This window comes from Rana temporaria, chromosome 2 (genome assembly GCF_905171775.1).
Source record: "Rana temporaria chromosome 2, aRanTem1.1, whole genome shotgun sequence".
Classification (NCBI taxonomy): domain Eukaryota; kingdom Metazoa; phylum Chordata; class Amphibia; order Anura; family Ranidae; genus Rana; species Rana temporaria.
The window spans coordinates 251548727-251567453 of NC_053490.1; the positions used below are offsets into that span (position 1 = coordinate 251548727).

General features: G+C 36.7%; 1 protein-coding gene across 1 annotated transcript in view; it reads right to left on the minus strand.

Moving 5' to 3' along the window:
* TMEM132E (transmembrane protein 132E) overlaps window positions 1-18727 on the minus strand; it is a 662885-nt gene that overhangs the window by 36408 nt on the left and 607750 nt on the right. Inside the window, exon 6 of the mRNA XM_040336772.1 lies at window positions 9238-9443. Within this exon, the coding sequence (XP_040192706.1) occupies window positions 9238-9443 (206 nt within the window). The remainder of the gene's footprint in view (window positions 1-9237; window positions 9444-18727) is intronic.

Sequence of the window (18727 nt, forward strand, 5' to 3'; positions counted from 1 at the left end):
GTCTGTGTGCCATTTTTTTTCTTTTAAAAAAAGGAAACAGGAGGGAAAATCATTTGCTGGAAATGTAAAAACACTTTTTTTGCTTTGTATATTTCATTTTAATAAAATAAATCACTGCTCCCAACCAAATACAATTTTAAAATCCATGTTCCACCGTGCTATTTTTTGACTATTAGCCTTGAAAATAGGCATTTTAATTTGAACAATTTGGCTCCCAGTGACTTCAATGGGGATTGGGTTTGGTGTCCAAACTTAGAAATTTGCTGAATTCTGCTCAATCCCAGGGCAGTTTAGCTCATCTCTAATAATGCATTAATTTTAACTAAAGATTACACTATAATTTTCCTTACAAAAACCTTTTCATGTTGCAATAATAGATGCTACATGCCACTGTTTGTCAATTTTTAGTTATGATAAAATGCTATTGTCTGTCTGAAGCTTGTATTTATTCATCATACTTCATATTTTGCTTGCACAGTTGAAAGCATAATAAATAAATATGAGTCTCAAATTAACATGCTGATATCACCAGAACACCAGTAAATAACACTCAGCATAGACATGTTGCAATTAAATAAATTAAGGGTCATTTTAAGGACCACCAACGTGAAAAATAATGTGTTCTCATAATTGTATACACTTAATTCTTGTAATGATAGTATTCACTGTATGCATTTCTTGTTTCCATTTCAAATGTCTTTGTTTATATTTATATTTATTTCTGCCTGTATTTACAGTGCCTTGAAAAAGTATTCATATCCCTTGAAATTTTCCACATTTTGTCATGTTACAACCAAAAACGTAAATGTATTTTATTGGAATTTTATGTGATAGACCAACACAAAATGACAAAATTACAATCACAAAATTGTGAAGTAGAAGGAAAATTATACATGGTTTTATTTTTTTATTTCTTTACAGATAAATATCTAACTAAAGTCTAGTTGAGCCACTTGCCTCAGAAGTCACCTAATTAGTAAATAGAGTCCGCCTGTGTGTAATTTAATCTCGGTATAAATACAGCTGTTCTGTGAAGCCCTCAGATGTTTGTTAGAGAACCTTAATGAACAAACAGCATCATGAAAGCCAAGTAACACACCAGACAGGTCAGGGATGAAGTTGTGGAAAAGTTTAAAGCAGTGTTAGGTTATTAAAATATATCCCAAGCTTTGAACATTTCACAGAGCACTATTCAATCCATCATCAGAAAATGGAAAGACTATGGCACAACTGCCAACCTACCAAGACATGGCTGTTCACCTAAACTGACAGGAAAGGCAAGGCGAGCATTATTCAGAGAAGCAGCCAAGAGACCCATGGCAACTCTGGAGAAGCTGCAGAGATCCGCAGCTCAGGTGGGAAAATCTGTCCACAGGACAACTATTAGTCGTGCACTCCACAAATCTGGCCGATGGAAGAGTTGCAAGAAGAAAGCGATTGTTGAAAGAAAGCCATAAGAAGTCTCGTTTGCAGTTTGCTAGAAGCCATGTGGGGGACTCCGCAAACATGTGAAAGAAGGTGCGCTGGCTTTTGCGCAAAAAAATCAGTATACGATTATTGCGATTTTTTTATCAAAAATATGTAGAAGAATACATATCGGCCTAAACTGAGGAAAACATTTTTTTTTTTAATTGGGATATTTACTATAGCAAAAAGTAAAAGATAATTGTGCTTTTTTCTAAATTGTTGCTCTTCTTTTGTTTATAGCGCAAAAAATTGGTGGGGGGGGAAAAGATGTCTATTTTGTTTGGGTACAACATTGCTTGACCGCCGCAATTGTCAGTTAAATCAACGCAGTGCCATATCGCAAAAAATGGCCCGGTCATTGAGCAGCCAAATCTTCGGGGGCTGAAGTAGTTAAAGTTCTGAAGTGCACATGTATTGACTGTTTTAGAATGTAACTTTAACTTATATTTGAACTAGACAGTAAATCACAAAAGTCATTACAGCACCATATTATTATGTTTTTTACAATATCAATAAAAGATAGGATATAAAATTCAGCTGAGAAAAAAATGAAGCGCTTGAGGTATAAATGCATCAGTGATTGAGGTGTACATCATGCTAATGTTATGGTGTTCTGAGCCCCATAATTTATGTGACCTTGTGTATACCTTGATTGTGTCTATGTTTTAGCCTACAGCTAAACTTAACAGTGGAGATATAGGTCTCTGATAACAGCATTCAAGGACAATTTCCACTCAGAAAAAAAGCTCTTCATCTAAATACTGCACTTACTCTATGCCTATTGAATTTTTGAATTTTTTTTGTTTTTAAAGGAAACATTTGTTAAAGTTTACCCTTTACTACATTTTAAACTTTGAAAAGTGAGCCATGACCTTGAACAGTCACCTCAAGATTTCTTGCGGTACTTTTATTATTCATAAAAATACACTTCTATGTCCCTTTCATTTAATTGCACTCCCATTTTGGGGCATGACATCCTTTGACTCATAGACATGCACACAGGGTGTGCCAGGTGTGTCTGGACACACCCTAATCACTCTGTGTGGTGCAGACTCCCCCTGTTTAGACCCCTGATATTTCACCAAAGCCCCTTAACGGGCTCCTAATAATAAAATTAATATAAAAAAAAACTGCTGACACTGTCCACATGCCTACTGACACCAATCTCTGCCCTACTGAATCCATCTATTGCTCTGCTGACATTGTCAGTATACTGTATATACACGTGCACACCCTAATGCAGTAGGCTGTGCCTATTCTTTGACTTAAAATCTAACGATAGACAAGCCTTCTTTATTCTTTGTTTTAGTTTTTAATGTTATCCGTGTCCCAGCTGGGAGAATTTACCATGTCTTTTTGCCCTGGGAAGTGATGAGAAAAGCATGACTAAGGCCAACTAGGCTGAAACGTATCAACTTGCTGTACTAAGGTTTTGTGTACTGTGAAGTAATTAATAAAGACAAGATTTTTGTGAGCATAATATGGAGCTTCAGATTGTTTACTTTGATGTCTTATCCAACATTTTACACCTGTCACAAGAATAAAATGTGAGAGAAAATCATACAATGGGGACACCTGTTCATTGTCAATGTCTAAGAGGGGTTCTTCTACCGGTTTGTAGCTTTCTTATAACTTGCTGTTCCATTGCTCGGACAAGAACAAAAAAGGAAATTCCCCCAATGGGATTAACTTTTCTCTATTGTATGCAAAACAAAACAAAACATTTTTCACTATAGATATGTTTTCAAAACCATGCACACTAATTCTGTACATATTCTGAACGAGTATAAAAAGCATTTTAAAGCAAGCTGGGATTCATCTCTGTATCTATAGGAATTGTAGATACATACATTTTCAAACTTCACATCAGAGGCATTGAAATCTTATCTTTTTTCCAGCAGATCTTGGCTGCCTGTCAGCACCCTAATGGAAACACCTAGCAGGTGTTTTTAAGCTGTATGAAACCAATTAACACCAGACTTTAGAGTTTTTGTTGGGAGCTCTGCATATCTTTGATTTCAGAATGAAATGTTTCACATTGCAAACTGATAGAGAGGTCAGGGAGTGTGTGTTGTTAAAGAATTGTACTACTTGTTAAGGATATTTACACAATACAGTGGGGGATATTTACTAAAGGCAAATCCACTTTGCACTACAAGTGCAAACTACAAGTGCAAAGTGCACTTGAAAATGCACTGAAAAAAATGAATTTTAGCTTGCACATGATTGAATGATACAATCAAAAGAGTTTCCCCTAATTTCAGATCTACTCCTCAGATTTACAACAACCGCATTTCCAAGTGCACTTTCAGTGCAATTTCAAGTGCATTTTGCACTTGTATTTTGCACTTGCAGTGCAAAGTGGATTTGCCTTTCATAAATAACCCCCAGTGTTCGTAGTCTAGCACAAGCGCAATTCAAGCTCCCTTCTCCAATGAAAGTGACCTTACTAATCACCAAGTTAGTCTCACTGCTCAATAAAAAGGCAGTATGGAATTATCCTGGAGCCCCCGGCAAGGTGGGACCCTAACCGACTCACGCTGTGGCTATAAAGGTCAGGATAAACACATTTTACCTCGATAATAGACAATCCTACAAACAGATGAGCCACGCATGAAGTCTAAACTTTTATAGGTTTTACTGGCCCCCCAGGGGACCTTCACGTTTTCTGTCAACATGGCATTACTGTTACTATTCTTGTATGTTTCCTTTAGAAAATACTGAAACTGAGACGATATACACCGTATTGTTGGCTACTGTACTAATTATAGAGATCTATACACAGTTACCGTATATGTCACACACTTAACGTTGGATATTTGATCCTTACTCTCATCAGGCTATGTTGGCCTGCAGGAGTGTGCTTTTTCTGTATTGTTGCTTTTTACATTTATTCTAAAAATTGCAACAAACATATTGAAAAGGAAAAAAATACAGTATGGAGCACAATTCAGTTCTCAGTAATAAAGGGAAAGTAAATGATAGAGGTGCACAAAAGGCTATTCTAGCTAAATAGGTAACAATGATATTATTGCGGTACCTTCTGTTATGTGGGTTTTTTTTTTATTATAATGCTTTAATTGAAAGTAAGAAAATACAAATGGTAAAAAACGTCACATAAAAGGACACATGCATTTTTTAGGTATTCATAGCCATAAGAACAAATTGTACATTACACAATGTACATTAATGATGATTAGAAGAACGATTAAAACAATCATCAACTGAAGCTCACTTAATACTAGAGAGTTCTCTGGTAGACACCCTATGATATAAGAACGGTGAACAATCATCAGTCCAAAGGTTGATAGATACAAATTAGGTCCACAATGAACCAAAGTAGCATCAAAACATATAAAAACATGTGTTGTGGGGAATGCATTGAAAATTGCTATTTCCCAATAGGGGGTTGTAGGAAGGGAAGATAGGGGCGGGACATTGGATAGGAGATTATGGGGAACCCCTACTAATAAAATTCCTGAGAATAAAACTGCAATGGTGAACCAACAACATTTGAGTCACCAAAAAACAAACAGGGAGAATAAAAAAACAAACCAACGGGGAAAAAAGAGAAGAGATCAAAAAGAAGAGGGTCTGCCATGAACTTGCTAAGGGACAGACAGGTATTGAATCCATGGGTCCCACCTTTTATCAATTATTATGGTATTTTTATGGAGAATAAAGGTATGTTTGTCATTAGCCATGTTCCAATATTAAACATACTTTTAACATAATCAAGAGGTATCGCTGACTGCTTCCAATATTTGGCAATAGTCATTTTCGCTGCCAAGAATATGTACAAAATCTGTTTCACTGACATTTTGGGTTCAGGAGATCTATGGATATACTATGCAGATACTCCTCCCCTCAAGAAACTCCCACTTTCACAAGACAACTCAAGGGACTTTTTTTAAATGTCATAAATAGAGTACAGGTTCACTTTAATGGTAATTTTAAAGTGTAACTAGTTTCACAACTTACTCTTTGGTTTATGGTTTGTAAATCGTACTATACATATTTTGTAATTATAAAATGGTAGAGAATATCACACAACCAAAACATTTTCAAAATTAACTTGTCACCAGACTCCACGGTTAGGGCTTTGAGAGGGGAACCAAGAGGATAAAACTACCCAAAAATGTAAGATCTCTAGAAAACTTTGCAAGATGGGATCATTTCTACCAACTGGAGACTGGACAGTACTTGGTACTGCAGGCAGTGGAAAAGGTAAGTATTTAACTTCTTGATTTACAGTCATGGCTCTTTGCATGTTGTTTTACTTAACAACTGTGGGTATGGAGTTGGGTGTATAGGATTTTACTGTGTTTTTTATTTTGTTTTTTTATTTTTTGTGGTTGAACTGGATGGACTTGTGTCTTTTTTCAACCTGACTAACTATGTAACTTGACATCTGGAAGATTTAACCCCGTCCATGACCAGATCATTTTTTGCATTCGACTATTTTAACTGGCAATTGTGCAGTTATACATCACTGTACACAAATTAAAATGTTATAATTTTTTCACACAAATAAAGCTATATTTTGGTTGTATTTGTTCACCTCTGGGTTTTGTTGTTAAATTAAAATAGACAGAATATTAAAAAATATCCAATAAGAAAAAAAAAATCTTTATGAATTTAGGCCAAAATGTATTCTGCTACATGTCTTTGGTAAAAAAAAAAATCCCAATGAGTGTACATTATTTGGTTTGTGTGAAAGTTATAGTGTCTGGTATAGATACTGGAATTTTTTTTTGTATATACTAGTAATGGCAGTGATCAGCAACTTATAGTGGGACAGTGATAGTATGGCGGCCAATCTGACACTAACTGATGCTGGCTGGAGGTATACTAACACCAACATCAATAATGGCACTAATACAGTGATCAGTGCTAATACTATACACTTTCACTGTACTAATGACATTGGCTGGGAAGGGGTTAACATCTAGGGGTGATCAGGGGCTTATAAACAATGTTTACTGTGTGTATTATGTGGTGTTTTTACTATGTGATCTTGCTGCTTTGCAGGGAATAAAAAAAAAAAAAGATAGTGCGTAGTGCGCATGCTCCGTCAGGAAACTTTCCCGACGTGCATTGTGGTAAATGACGTCGCAAGGACGTCATTTGCTTCAACGCGAACGTAAATGGCGTCCAGTGCCATTCACGATTCACTTACGCAAACAACGTAATTTACAAAAATCGCGACGCGGGAACGACGGGTATACTTAGCATTGGCTGCCCCTGCTAATAGCATGAGCAGCCTTACGCAGAAACCGTCGAAGGCAAACGACGTAAAATGCGAACGCCGGGCGCGCGTACGGTTGTGAATCGGCGTGAGTATGCAATTTGCATACTCTACGCTGACCACTACGGGAACGCCACCTGGCGGCCAGCGTAAGAATGCAGCCTACAATACGACGGCATAAGAGCCTTATGCCAGTCATATCTTAGGCTACAGTCGGCGTATCGAGCTTTCTGAATACAGAAAAGTCGATACGCCGGTGCAAATTAGCAATTACGCTGCGTATCTATGGATACGCAGGCGTAATTGCTACCTGAATCTACCCCAAGGTCTACATTTCAGTGAATGGTTATAGTGGTAGTTAACCCTCACATGTACCCAGTGAAGTGACTAACAGTAGGTTATACACAGGTTAAATTAATCCTCCTATATAAGTTGTAGCTGTGTATCTGCAGGTTTTTCCTCTGTAGATCATTCTGAAAACACAAAGAGAAAAGGATTCCTTCTTAGATATAGGAGACGGGCAGGGATCTGAAGTCTTCATACCCTGATTGGAGGGAAGGGGGGACACACATCTTCACACAGTGCAGAAAACAAGCACAGCTGTGAATGTGAGTCACAGGCCGGGTGTTTCAGCTCCCTTTTCCCATTACCATTTTAACTCTGGGCATTGGGAAAAGCTGCCAGAAGTGAGTCATGCTTACAAGAGAGGAACCAAACAGCAACAATGATGTTCTTTTTTCATATTTCATCTCTGATGTGTACAACCACTTTAAGGGAATGTGCTGCTTTGAACAAAGCAACAGGTTAAATTTAAAAGATTGTGCCAAGTTTTTTTTTTTACTTTAAATCAGAAAGATCAGCACATATAACTACATTTCATACAACCAGGAAGCTATGCCCCACTATAGCTACAGGAAATGATAGATAAATTGTATATTATTATTTATTATTTAAGGTACTTATATAGCACCATCAATTTACGCAGCGTTTTACATATACATTGTACATTCACATCGGTCTATAGAGCAAGATATGATTGTACATTTAGACATTTGTATATTTCTGGTAGTCAGGTCAATGTAACGTTTCACCAGTTCAAGGCTTCTTCAGGACCCAGAATGCTAGTAGTAGGGCAGCACTATATTTAGAAAAATATACAAAAATCAATATTATAACAAAGATATATATGAAACAACAATATTACTTAATGTGTATAATGTGTGCAGTGCTTACATCACTGTGGCATATCAGGGGGTGCTAATCAGCTGAGCCTGTGGGGCAGGCACCAAGGCCCCACCAGGGACAGCAGAGGGGTGCAGAGATCTAGCATTCTGGGTCCTGAGGAAGCCTTGAACTGGAGATATGTTACATTGACCTGACTACCGGGAATATACAGACAACTATATGTACAATCATATCTTGCTGTATATACAATTTATTTATTATTTTTCAGTAGCTGTAGTGGGACATAGCATCCTGATTGTATTAAATGTAGTTATATGTGCTGATCTTTATGATTTAAGTAAAAAAAACTTGGCACGTTTTTTTTTTATTGAACCCGTTGCTTATTATCCTGGTTTTGTCAACATCTAGATCATGTGGAGGCAGCATATGCCTATATTTTATTGATGTATTTGAACATTTTTAAAAAAAAACATATTTGTTATATACCGTAATTCATTTGTGTGTTCTCCAATTTTGAGCCTATAAAGTCCAATCCTCTAGACGATGTTTGAATAATTTTAGCCCACAATCTCATTTTCTATGTACTTAAGCGGATGTTTCTATGTGAAGTCAAATCTGTTTTTTTCTACGTTTAATACAAAGTAAACAAAATTGTTGCAGGAAATACGTCTATCTAGAACTAGTGATTTTGGCAATCCTCTGTGTATAACATAGCTAAAGCATTAGATTTTTCTTCAGGATTGTAAAACATTATATCAAAATAGCCATGAATGCAACATGTAACTGACAAATTAATAATCGGTATTCTTTTTTCTGTATTAAAAATATACCCAAACACCTTATTTAGTAAGCAGAGATGTCAACGACTATTTTATGGAACACTTCATATGTGCTTTAGGCTGACACACACCTTCTGTACTGAAAGCCCAATTCACAAGACCCAACTCCTTCATGTATCAGGGCCAGGGCAAAAGTCAATGAAAAGGTTATGCAAACAGTAAGATTTGTCTGGAGCTCAAATATTCAACATCTGAAAGACTGATGTTCATTAGCGATATAGCCGCTTCGAGCATCTCTGGAGATAATCACACAGTCTAGAGGTTTATGAGGTTAATGAATGAAAGACATTTAGCTTACACAAGGAACAAAATGACTTCTTGAAAATCTCTGTCACCAATAAAATATTATTCCCTCTTTCCAATTTCATTATTATGAAGGGTCCTCCATTCTATGAGCTCTCCCAGCACAATTTAACAATAATTAATTGGTAAACAGGCAAATTGTGTTTATTATATCATTTCAGGGAGCTACATTCTTTGTAGATAAAATAAGCCTACCTTCTATCTGCTAATATTGGGATTCTCCAGCCTTTAACCTGGCTTAGTTTTGTATCTGATAACTCGATCAGCAGAGGCAGTTTGGGGACCCATACAGTCATTTCTAGGGGTGCATTCAGATGTTCAAATGTAAAAATGGCTTGGGCATTCATCGATCCTCTGCTCTCCTTCCCACTTACAAATACATAGTCACAGCTGCTTGATACCTATAAAAAAAGAGGGAGAAACAGTATTATGGTGGACCTTTAATCAATTTTACAAGTCTGCATAAATTCCTGACAGATAACATTATACAGCAGGGATATGTAATTAGCGGACCTCCAGCTGTTGCAGAACTACAAGTCCCATGAGGCATTGCAAGACTCTGACATCCACAAGCATGACACCCAGAGGCAGAGGCATGATGGGACTTGTAGTTTTGCAAAAGCTGGAGGTTTGTTAATTGCATATCCCTGTTATACAGCAACAGTATAATTTTTTTTTTTTAAAGCTGTACATTTTATCAATAAAAAGCTGTCCTTGAACTCCAGTCCAGTTATTTTGCCTAAACTTAGATGATGTCATCATTCTGCTGCCACCAGTAAAAACCATTTCCTCAGTCTCCTCTCCCCCAGTGGTCAGATTTTAGCATTGTAACTTTGTAGCAAATCACAAAGGGGCTGATCTGCATGAGATCTCTAAACGCATCTCACTCTGAACAAAAATGGCACCATCTTTCTGGAGAGAAGATCAGAAGAACGTTTTGTTGGTGGAGTAACTTTGCAGGAGCTAAAAAATATCTGTAAATAATAAATAAGGCAATAAATAACAGTATTACCTTACAGATTACTAAACATGCATGCCTTTAACATGAAACAAAGCTAGTTCTACTTTAACATGGAAATTATCTGTATCTGAGCACCACAAAAATGTAATACATTTTTAATATTCTAAGCAAATTCACCCATCCATCGATGTTTTCATACTTTATTTTATCCAGAAATCATTTTTGAACAGCCCCACCCAGCTTTTCTAGTGGTGGCCATCTTCAGTAAGGGCAGATCATTCATGTGGAATCCATCTGTCCTTAGCTCATGGCATGCAGGTAGGAGGGCAGGAGGGTGTGCTTAGCTGAGAAGTCCCACCCCACCTTCTAGATGAAAGCGAAAGAAATGCCCAAGAAGACATTTGGTAAATATGATATCATTTTGGCCTAGGCCAGAAACCAGAAAGCAACTTCATATTAATTGAGAGAAATTTGTTCCACTTTAATTTAAAATAATACAGCCTATTTAAAGAGTTGGAAACTATAGAACTTACTAGAAATGACCTTCCATTGCGTAATGAGTTCAGAGTAAACAGACACAGGGCCATTTCTACTGTGACCCCCATGACCAAGAATTTTTGGCTTGTGAATTGTAATCACCAATGAATCAAGATTGGATTTCCTAAATGATGCACTATGAAATTATACTACAGTATTAAACCCAAAACCAAATAATATATTGCAGATTACCAATTATTAGATGTGGTGGTTGCATTTGTCTTTGTTTTTTTTTTAGGCCTTTTCACTCTGTTTTCACTTGATGATCTTGCCAGTAACACAACTCCTGTATTACAGTGCCATCTATCTGGATGAATGAGCATAGGTGGCACCTTTGGACAGCAGCATTGTCAGTCTAGGGGGAGGGGTCTGTTAGATGGACTAGCAGATTTAAATAAACAAATATACATTTAAATACAGCAGTTACAGATATTTTTTGTTTTAAGATAAAAGTTTTACATAAAAAATAAAAGCTGATCAGTAAGCACCCCTGTCAGTGGTAAATGTTTTTTTTTTAACAAGCTTAACTGATACATTTGCAGTAGAGCGTGTTCTGTTTAAAAAGAACATACTGATTGGCCAGATTATCAGGTGAAAATAAAGGAATTAAAGCCTCAAAAAGAAAAGTAATGCAACCATCACATCTAAGAATTGGTAAGATGCAATATAATAAATGTTTGATTATGGGTTTAATTGCACTTTACCTCCAGAAGGCAAGATGGACTTCATGATCATGTGATTGCCGTGGTTGGCTAATCAAAACTAGAGAGACCAGGAGCTTTTTTTTACCAGCTGGTTCACTGTGATCGCACACTCAGCACAGAAACCTCAGGTCAACCCACATTGTTGTTACACACAGCTGAATTATCAGTTTTGAAAGAACATGGTAGACAGTAATAAGACAATCTTTATTTTTTTATTTTTTAGGAAATGCGATGGTGGCAGTCTCAAATAACAATGCAACCCTCTAAAGGACATGTCACTAAGCCAATTTAGCAGTGCTGAAGTGTTTATGATATTTCAGTAGACACCACCCCAATGCCAGTTTTTCTAACTGCATTAACATTCCCAGATGACCACGTGTTACAATCTGACAACCAACGTATTATTGAATAGAAGGAAATTTGATTTCATCAAACATATTTATCTCTATTCTTTCTAGGAGCTGTAATGTGTCACATCAGCTTTTTTCATAATACAGTGGTGAATGGTATCTAACTGTTCAATATTTTCTTTCAAAATCGAATAGATCCTTGTTATGAGTGTATTTTTATTATAAACAGGAGTATGGATTATGAATAGCATTTGACAGATGGACATGTATGAAAATGTCAGTTTCAGGTCAAATAGAAGCAAGTGTAGTTTGCTATTAATTGGTTTTATGATAGCCAATTACAAGTATCTAGGGCTATACTATTGGAGGTTTACAACCTCCAATTATGTGAAGGTGCATTAGGGCTTGTTGAATGGTCTTCTATAAGTCTTAAAACATGGCAATTTTGGGAACGGTGAGGCTGTACAGATTTTACTTGCTACCGTTTGAGCATTCCAACCACATTCACTCAAGCTGGTTATTTTCTAGTTTTGGGTGGTAAACCTTTTCTGTGTCTCTTAAAAGTTGTCACTCCCTGCTGCAGTACAAACATCTGATTTAAATATAAACAGTGTATTGCAGACTTGCAAATTTTAGAGAAATAGGGGTAGCACTGTGCTCATTACAAATCCCCATTCACTTCACTCATCGAGTTTTCAACTGCTACCAATTGGTTAACAATCAAAAACAACTGCTGTGCAATTTTATTTTGTTACTTCCCATGGCGTGCAGTCATATTGAGTTGGTGGGGATTCAGATGTTATTTTTACAGATTTTTTTTTAATGAGAAATATCTGTTTCAAGCAAAAGAATCAGTACATTGAGAATGTGTATATAAAAAGGTTTGCCAATATACACAGCCCATCCATAGTAAGAGACAAGTTCAGTCACCAATAAGCAGAAGAGAGTTACAGACAAGAAGAAGGAGCATTGAAAGTGATATGTGCACTTTTTAATGTTTTCTTTACAGTAGGTCATTTTAGCACAGTTAATATTTGTGCATCTGTAGTTTGTATTTAAGGATCTCTGCTACCAAACATATATTAGGGATTCATTCCTGTTACAAAGGTCAGGATTTTGTAAAGAGAACTTCGGAGGATATATACACTGTATTGTTAAAGTATTGGGCCGTCTGCCTTTACACACACATGAATTTTAATGGCATCCCAGTCTTAGTCCATAGGGTTCAATATTGAGTTGGCCCAACCTTTCCATAAAGACATGGATTAGCGAGGTTGTGGTGGAGGAACTTGACTGGCCTGCACAGAGACCTGACCTCAACCTGATGAAACACTGTTGGGATAAATTAGAGGGCAGATTGTGAGCCAGATCTTCTTGTCCAACATCAGTGCCTGACCTCACAAATGCGCTTGTGGAAGAATGGTCAAATATTCCCATTGACACACTCCTAAACCTTGTGGACAGCCTTCACAGAAGATTTGAAGCTGTTATAGCTGTAAAGGGTGGGCCAATTCAATATTTAGCTGTAAAGACTAAGACTGGGATGCCATTAAAGTTAATTTGCGTGTAAAGGCAGGTGTCCCAATACTTTTGACAATTGTATATATATATATATATATATATATATATATATATATATATATATATATATATACAGCATATATAAGCTGCAACTGCTGATTTATTTTTAAAAGTGTGAGCTCCATGTCAGTCATACAATTGTCTTTACTAACTAATATGTGACTGGCCTCTTAAAAACATGTGGTTAGTGAAGTCTGAAAACTGTTCTCAATGCATATTGTATATCTCTCCAGGCAGCAAGGCTAGGATTAGGATAAGGGCTCTAAAAACGGCACCTGTGAAACAAGTCGGACATGACAGCTCACTTACTTCTTTCCTCACAGATTCCTATATATATATATGTATGTATATATATATATATATATATATATATATATATATATATATATACTGTATATAAAAAAAATCACCAATATATAGAATGCAGGAAAACAATCCAATTTAACTTTGCTGAGGTCAGATGAGTGAGGCTGGATTCACATCAGTCCGGTGCGAATTTCAGCTCCGTTTTCTCTACAGCTGTTCAGCGGTTCCTCTCTGTTGTAGCTGAGCAGGGAGAGAGGGGAGGAGTAGTGAGGAGGGAGAGAGAATTCCTGTTCACAATAAAACGCATCTGTGAATCAGATGCGTTCCCATAAAAGATAATGTGCTTGTGATTCGCACATGTCTTTTGCGCAATGCAGAGTGCAAATGCAATGCACATATGTGAACCAGCCTCATTCAAATGAACGTATTTTAAAATGTCATGCGATTTGGATGTAATGTAAGTCGCATCCAATTTGCATAGGTGTGAACCCAGCCTAAAACATGAATAATAATTAGTTGCCACAACTTTCTGTGTTTTGTTCTGTCATTATGCCTTTGTTTTTCCTTTTTTCCATAGACCCAACATATGTGTTTTTTTAACTAATATTTTTTAAGAAAGCAATTCAACAAAAAATATAGAGCTTTAGGGGAGCCAAAATTCTATAATATGGCCATGCATGCCAATTTCACATTGTGGCGTTATAGCTGTTCTGTTACAGAGGTTTATATTCTATTATAATTTTTGTAAAAGTGTAGAAATGTTGGATACATGTATTCACAAAGAGCTTTTCATTGCAATCTCAATTATACATTGTATTTTTAATAAAGAAAGCCATGATGTGCTTTCTTTACTAAAGTCAATCACGCTTCATAATTCATGCATGATACAACATTATTTTAATCAGCTAAGGAAACTATGGCTACAGTTTTAGCTACACTTAAATGCATTGGAAATGATCACACAATGTGATAAACTTACAAGAAAGATAGATTTATGTGGGTGGAAAGGATAAAATAAAGTGCTTTATTAAAGTATACATGTCAAAAAATTCCAATAAAGAAATTACATTTATAAACTTAAATGTATAATTAAGGGAATTTAATTGAACAATGTTCTGAGGCCTCGTACACACGATCAGTCCATCCGATGAGAACGGTCCTAAGGTAGTTGAAAAAAAGACTTACTGTCTGGATCACCAGGTAATAAACAAATGCCTTGTACACACAATCAGAATTTCCAATGGAAAAAGTCCGACTGACTTTTTCCATCAGAAATTCCGACCGTGTCTATGCCCCATCGGAGTAATTCCATCGGAAATTATGATGAATTCCAATGGAGTTTAGATGTTCTATTTTACTCCAATGGAATTCCGCCGGAATTCCGATGAGATTTTGGTCGGACAAAGGTCCGATTGTGTGTACAGGGCTTTAGTTACAGGGGGGATTCAGCAAAACAAAGACTTCTGTGTTAATGCTACTGACAGACTGAATCATATATGTTATTTTTTATTATGGTCATATACTTACACTTTAACAACTGGGTATCCCTAGTCTTAAACTGTCAAGCATGACTAAGTACAGGTTTATATGACAGGTGCTAAGCCTAAATGCTTGGTATTGTTATAATGAATCCTGCACTGGTTATTGAGCCTGCAATTTAAGATGGTTTCCAATGAACCCCTTACAGACGGTGCTTGTTACTCACATTGGTGTTGAAGTGAACACTTAACAAAACATCAGTGTAAATAAACCGTCTAGTAAGGACTTGAGCTTAGAAAAACCATTACAGGAGCAGGAAGAGTACCAACGTGTATATATCCTTAAGAGTAATGTCTATAAAATATGAGCTCTCTGTTTCTAAATGAATATAAGCTAGATCCTGGTATATTCTATGTGAAGTGTAAAGGAGTATGACCTAGCTGATCTTTTCAGTATAATGGGATTTCTGATGGCTTTCTATGGGTTAAGGCATACTACTGTGCTTTGCTTAGCGTTATTAAACTCAACAGTTTTCTTAAGCCCAGAAAATTACCAGGTTGCCTGCTGTGTGCTATATTGAAAAACTGTCAAACTGCAAAGCAAAAGGATGTTCAGCATAACTGGGAGCCCAGAGTACCCTCAAAACCAGTGTGTTTTTAAATATTCCTTTATACAGAAGCCATTTCTGCTGCGTGCTTTCCATTTAAGATGCACAGTGTGAGCCAAGCTTGATGCAGTAGTATGACCTTAAAGAAGACCTTGCTAATCTCTGTGATGAATTGACAGCTTACTTAAACAAGTGGGAGCAAAGTATTTTAAGTTCAACCTCATGTATTTTAACTCTGCATACAGAGCAATCAAGGCTCTGGATCTGGAAAGTTGCACGTATCCATGGATACCCATTATTATTAAGAACATGTTCTTATACAGCCCAAATGGAAGCATCTCCATGGTAGAAATAGGCAGGCATAAACAGCTGCTGGAAGATGAAACACTTAGCTGATATTGTGCCAATTACAAATCACTGCGGCTAATCTGCCGTATGACCTCATATCTTTTAAAAAAGACATACAGAAGGAACTGCAGCCAGTCTTATGAATTGATCATCATGCATTCTAATGAAGTCTATGGACTATAACACTAATAAACTGATGCATTATTAGGGCGAGGACTTGCATTACATTAATACAAAACCTGCCATACATGACATAAAAAAAGCCATGTACAATTATCACACAGTGCATGAAGACATCATAAAAGTATTAACGATTTGATTAATCTTGAGTAAATTGAATAGTGTCCGTGATACTATTTTTATTTGCACTAACATACAATTTTTCAGGACAAGCTTTTGGGGTATGAAGGGGACATACCCCAAAAGCAAATAAGCAAATAAATAAAGGATCACGACAGTACTCAATTTTCTATGTCACAATTGCACTAATACGCCTACAATCACGTCAAGTTTTAAACTTGAGTAATAGTGATTACTAGTATAACTGGAATATTAATTAATATTTATTTAATCTTATACAGTTTACTTTACTTTAATCTCCCAGGTACCAATCTCCAAATATCTGGAGTACTAAAATACAAAACTTTTGTAGGACCATTAGGCTCTATGTTTAACTGTCCCTGTACAGGTGAGGAAATGAAAACTGGAATGATATAGTACAGTATAGCATTGTATGGCCAACAGAGTTATTTTATTTTTTTGCCGCACTTACCATTGTAATCATGGTTCTAAATTGCAATTTGCCAATTCATTACACAATCCTTTCACTCAAACCTGTCTGTACAGAAATCCTTGAAAATGGCCTGGGCTACACTGCTGCATTTATACTGCCTACCATAACATCTGCAATTGCAATGTTTCTGTTATAAAGCATTGAAAACGTCAACCAACGATCTGGACATTCTGTTACTGCTCTCAACACCACCATCAACCCTAGACACAGTATAGAGGTAACTTAAATACGCCGATCCCAAATCTAAACCAGCGGCTAATCCGGGGGTAGCGCTACACGTAGCGCTACAAATATAACATTTTATTATTCCAATATGAAAATCCCAGCCATGTCATTACATATAAAAAAAATAAAATTCATAAACAAGCAAAATTAAAATAAATAATAAATCTAAATATATTTAGTGTGCTATTTTATAAAGTCCAATCCAAATGTGAATACATTAAGTCCTTAAACAAAGTTCAAATGTGTTGTTACTCTTCAAAGTGCAAAAGCAAGGTACACTTTGAAGAGTAACAGCATGTTTGCATTTTGTTTAATGACTTAATTTATTAACATTATATATTAGATTTATTATTATTTTGCTTGTATATGAATTTTAAGTTTTTTTTATATGTAATGACAGCACTGGGATTTCATGGTGGTATCTTAGAAGGAGTATTTTTTCATTTGTTTCAACAGCAGTCCAGATACTTATGGTACATATATTTTGTATCAACACACCCCCAAACTGCGGTTACATACCTATTAAGTAAAACAATTTATTATCATTGGGACAAATCAGAAAAATGGAATACAGAATGGGTCAACATTTGTTTAATCACAGCAAGAAGGTGCATACTTGGAGAACGGCTCAACCCATTGCCTCCAAATTTGAAAAGGGTACAGAAAGATACAGGGCCGGATTCAGAAAGAGATACAACGGCGTATCTCCTGATACGCCGTCGTATCTCTGAGTGCGCTCGGTTGTATCTATGCGCCTGATTCAGAGAATCAGTTACGCATAGATATCCCTAAAATCCGATAGGTATAAGTGTCTTAAACCGTCGTATCTTAGGCTGCAATTTCAGGCTGGCCGCTAGGTGGCACTTCCGTATTTTTACGCAAGGAATATGCAAATTAGTATTTACGCCGATTCAGAAACTAACGACCGCCAGGCGCTTTTTTTTTTACGTCGTTTGCGTTCGGCTTTTTCCAGCGTATAGTTACCCCTGCTATATATGAGGCGTAGCTAATGTTAGGTATGGCCGTCGTTCCCGTGCCGAGTTTTAAAATTTTACGTCGTTTGCGTAAGTCGTTCGCGAAAACGGCTGGATGTAATTTACGTTCACGTCGAAAGCAATGACATTCTGCGGAGGATTTTCGAGCATGCGCACTGCGATGACTTCACGAACGGCGCATGCGCCGTAAAAAAAAACGTGAAATACACGGGGTCAAGCCAAATTGAAATAAAACACGCCCCCAACATCCCCATTTGAAGTAGGCGGGCTTACGCCAGCCCACATACGTTATGCCGCCGTAACTTAGGGCTCAAGTTCTATCTGAATGCGGAACTTGCGCCCAAAGTTACAGCGGCGTAACGTATCTAGGATACGTTACGCCGGCCGGACAGATAAGCTCAGGTATCTGGAAAAAAAAAATTCGCTTTACTTGATCAATTTGTGATGGGGGGGATCAAAAGTCATAGAAAAGGAACCAACGATTGGTTCTAAAAATGCAAAAGTAATTTTGTCATCTAATTGGATGAATATACAGTGTATATATTTTTTTTAATCTGTTATATTTTTATAGTTTATATTAAGATTATAGATTTCAATCTATTGGTAAAATGATTATATACTAAGAGAGAGTTGGTGAGAAATCAACAGCAAGTGAAGTATCTAAAAAACCTAGGGCCAGATTCACGTAGAATCGCGGCGGCGTAACGTATCCTAGATACATTACACCGCCGCAATTTTTCATCGCAAGTGCCTGATTCACCATGCACTTGCGATGAAAACTACGCCGGCGGCCTCCGGC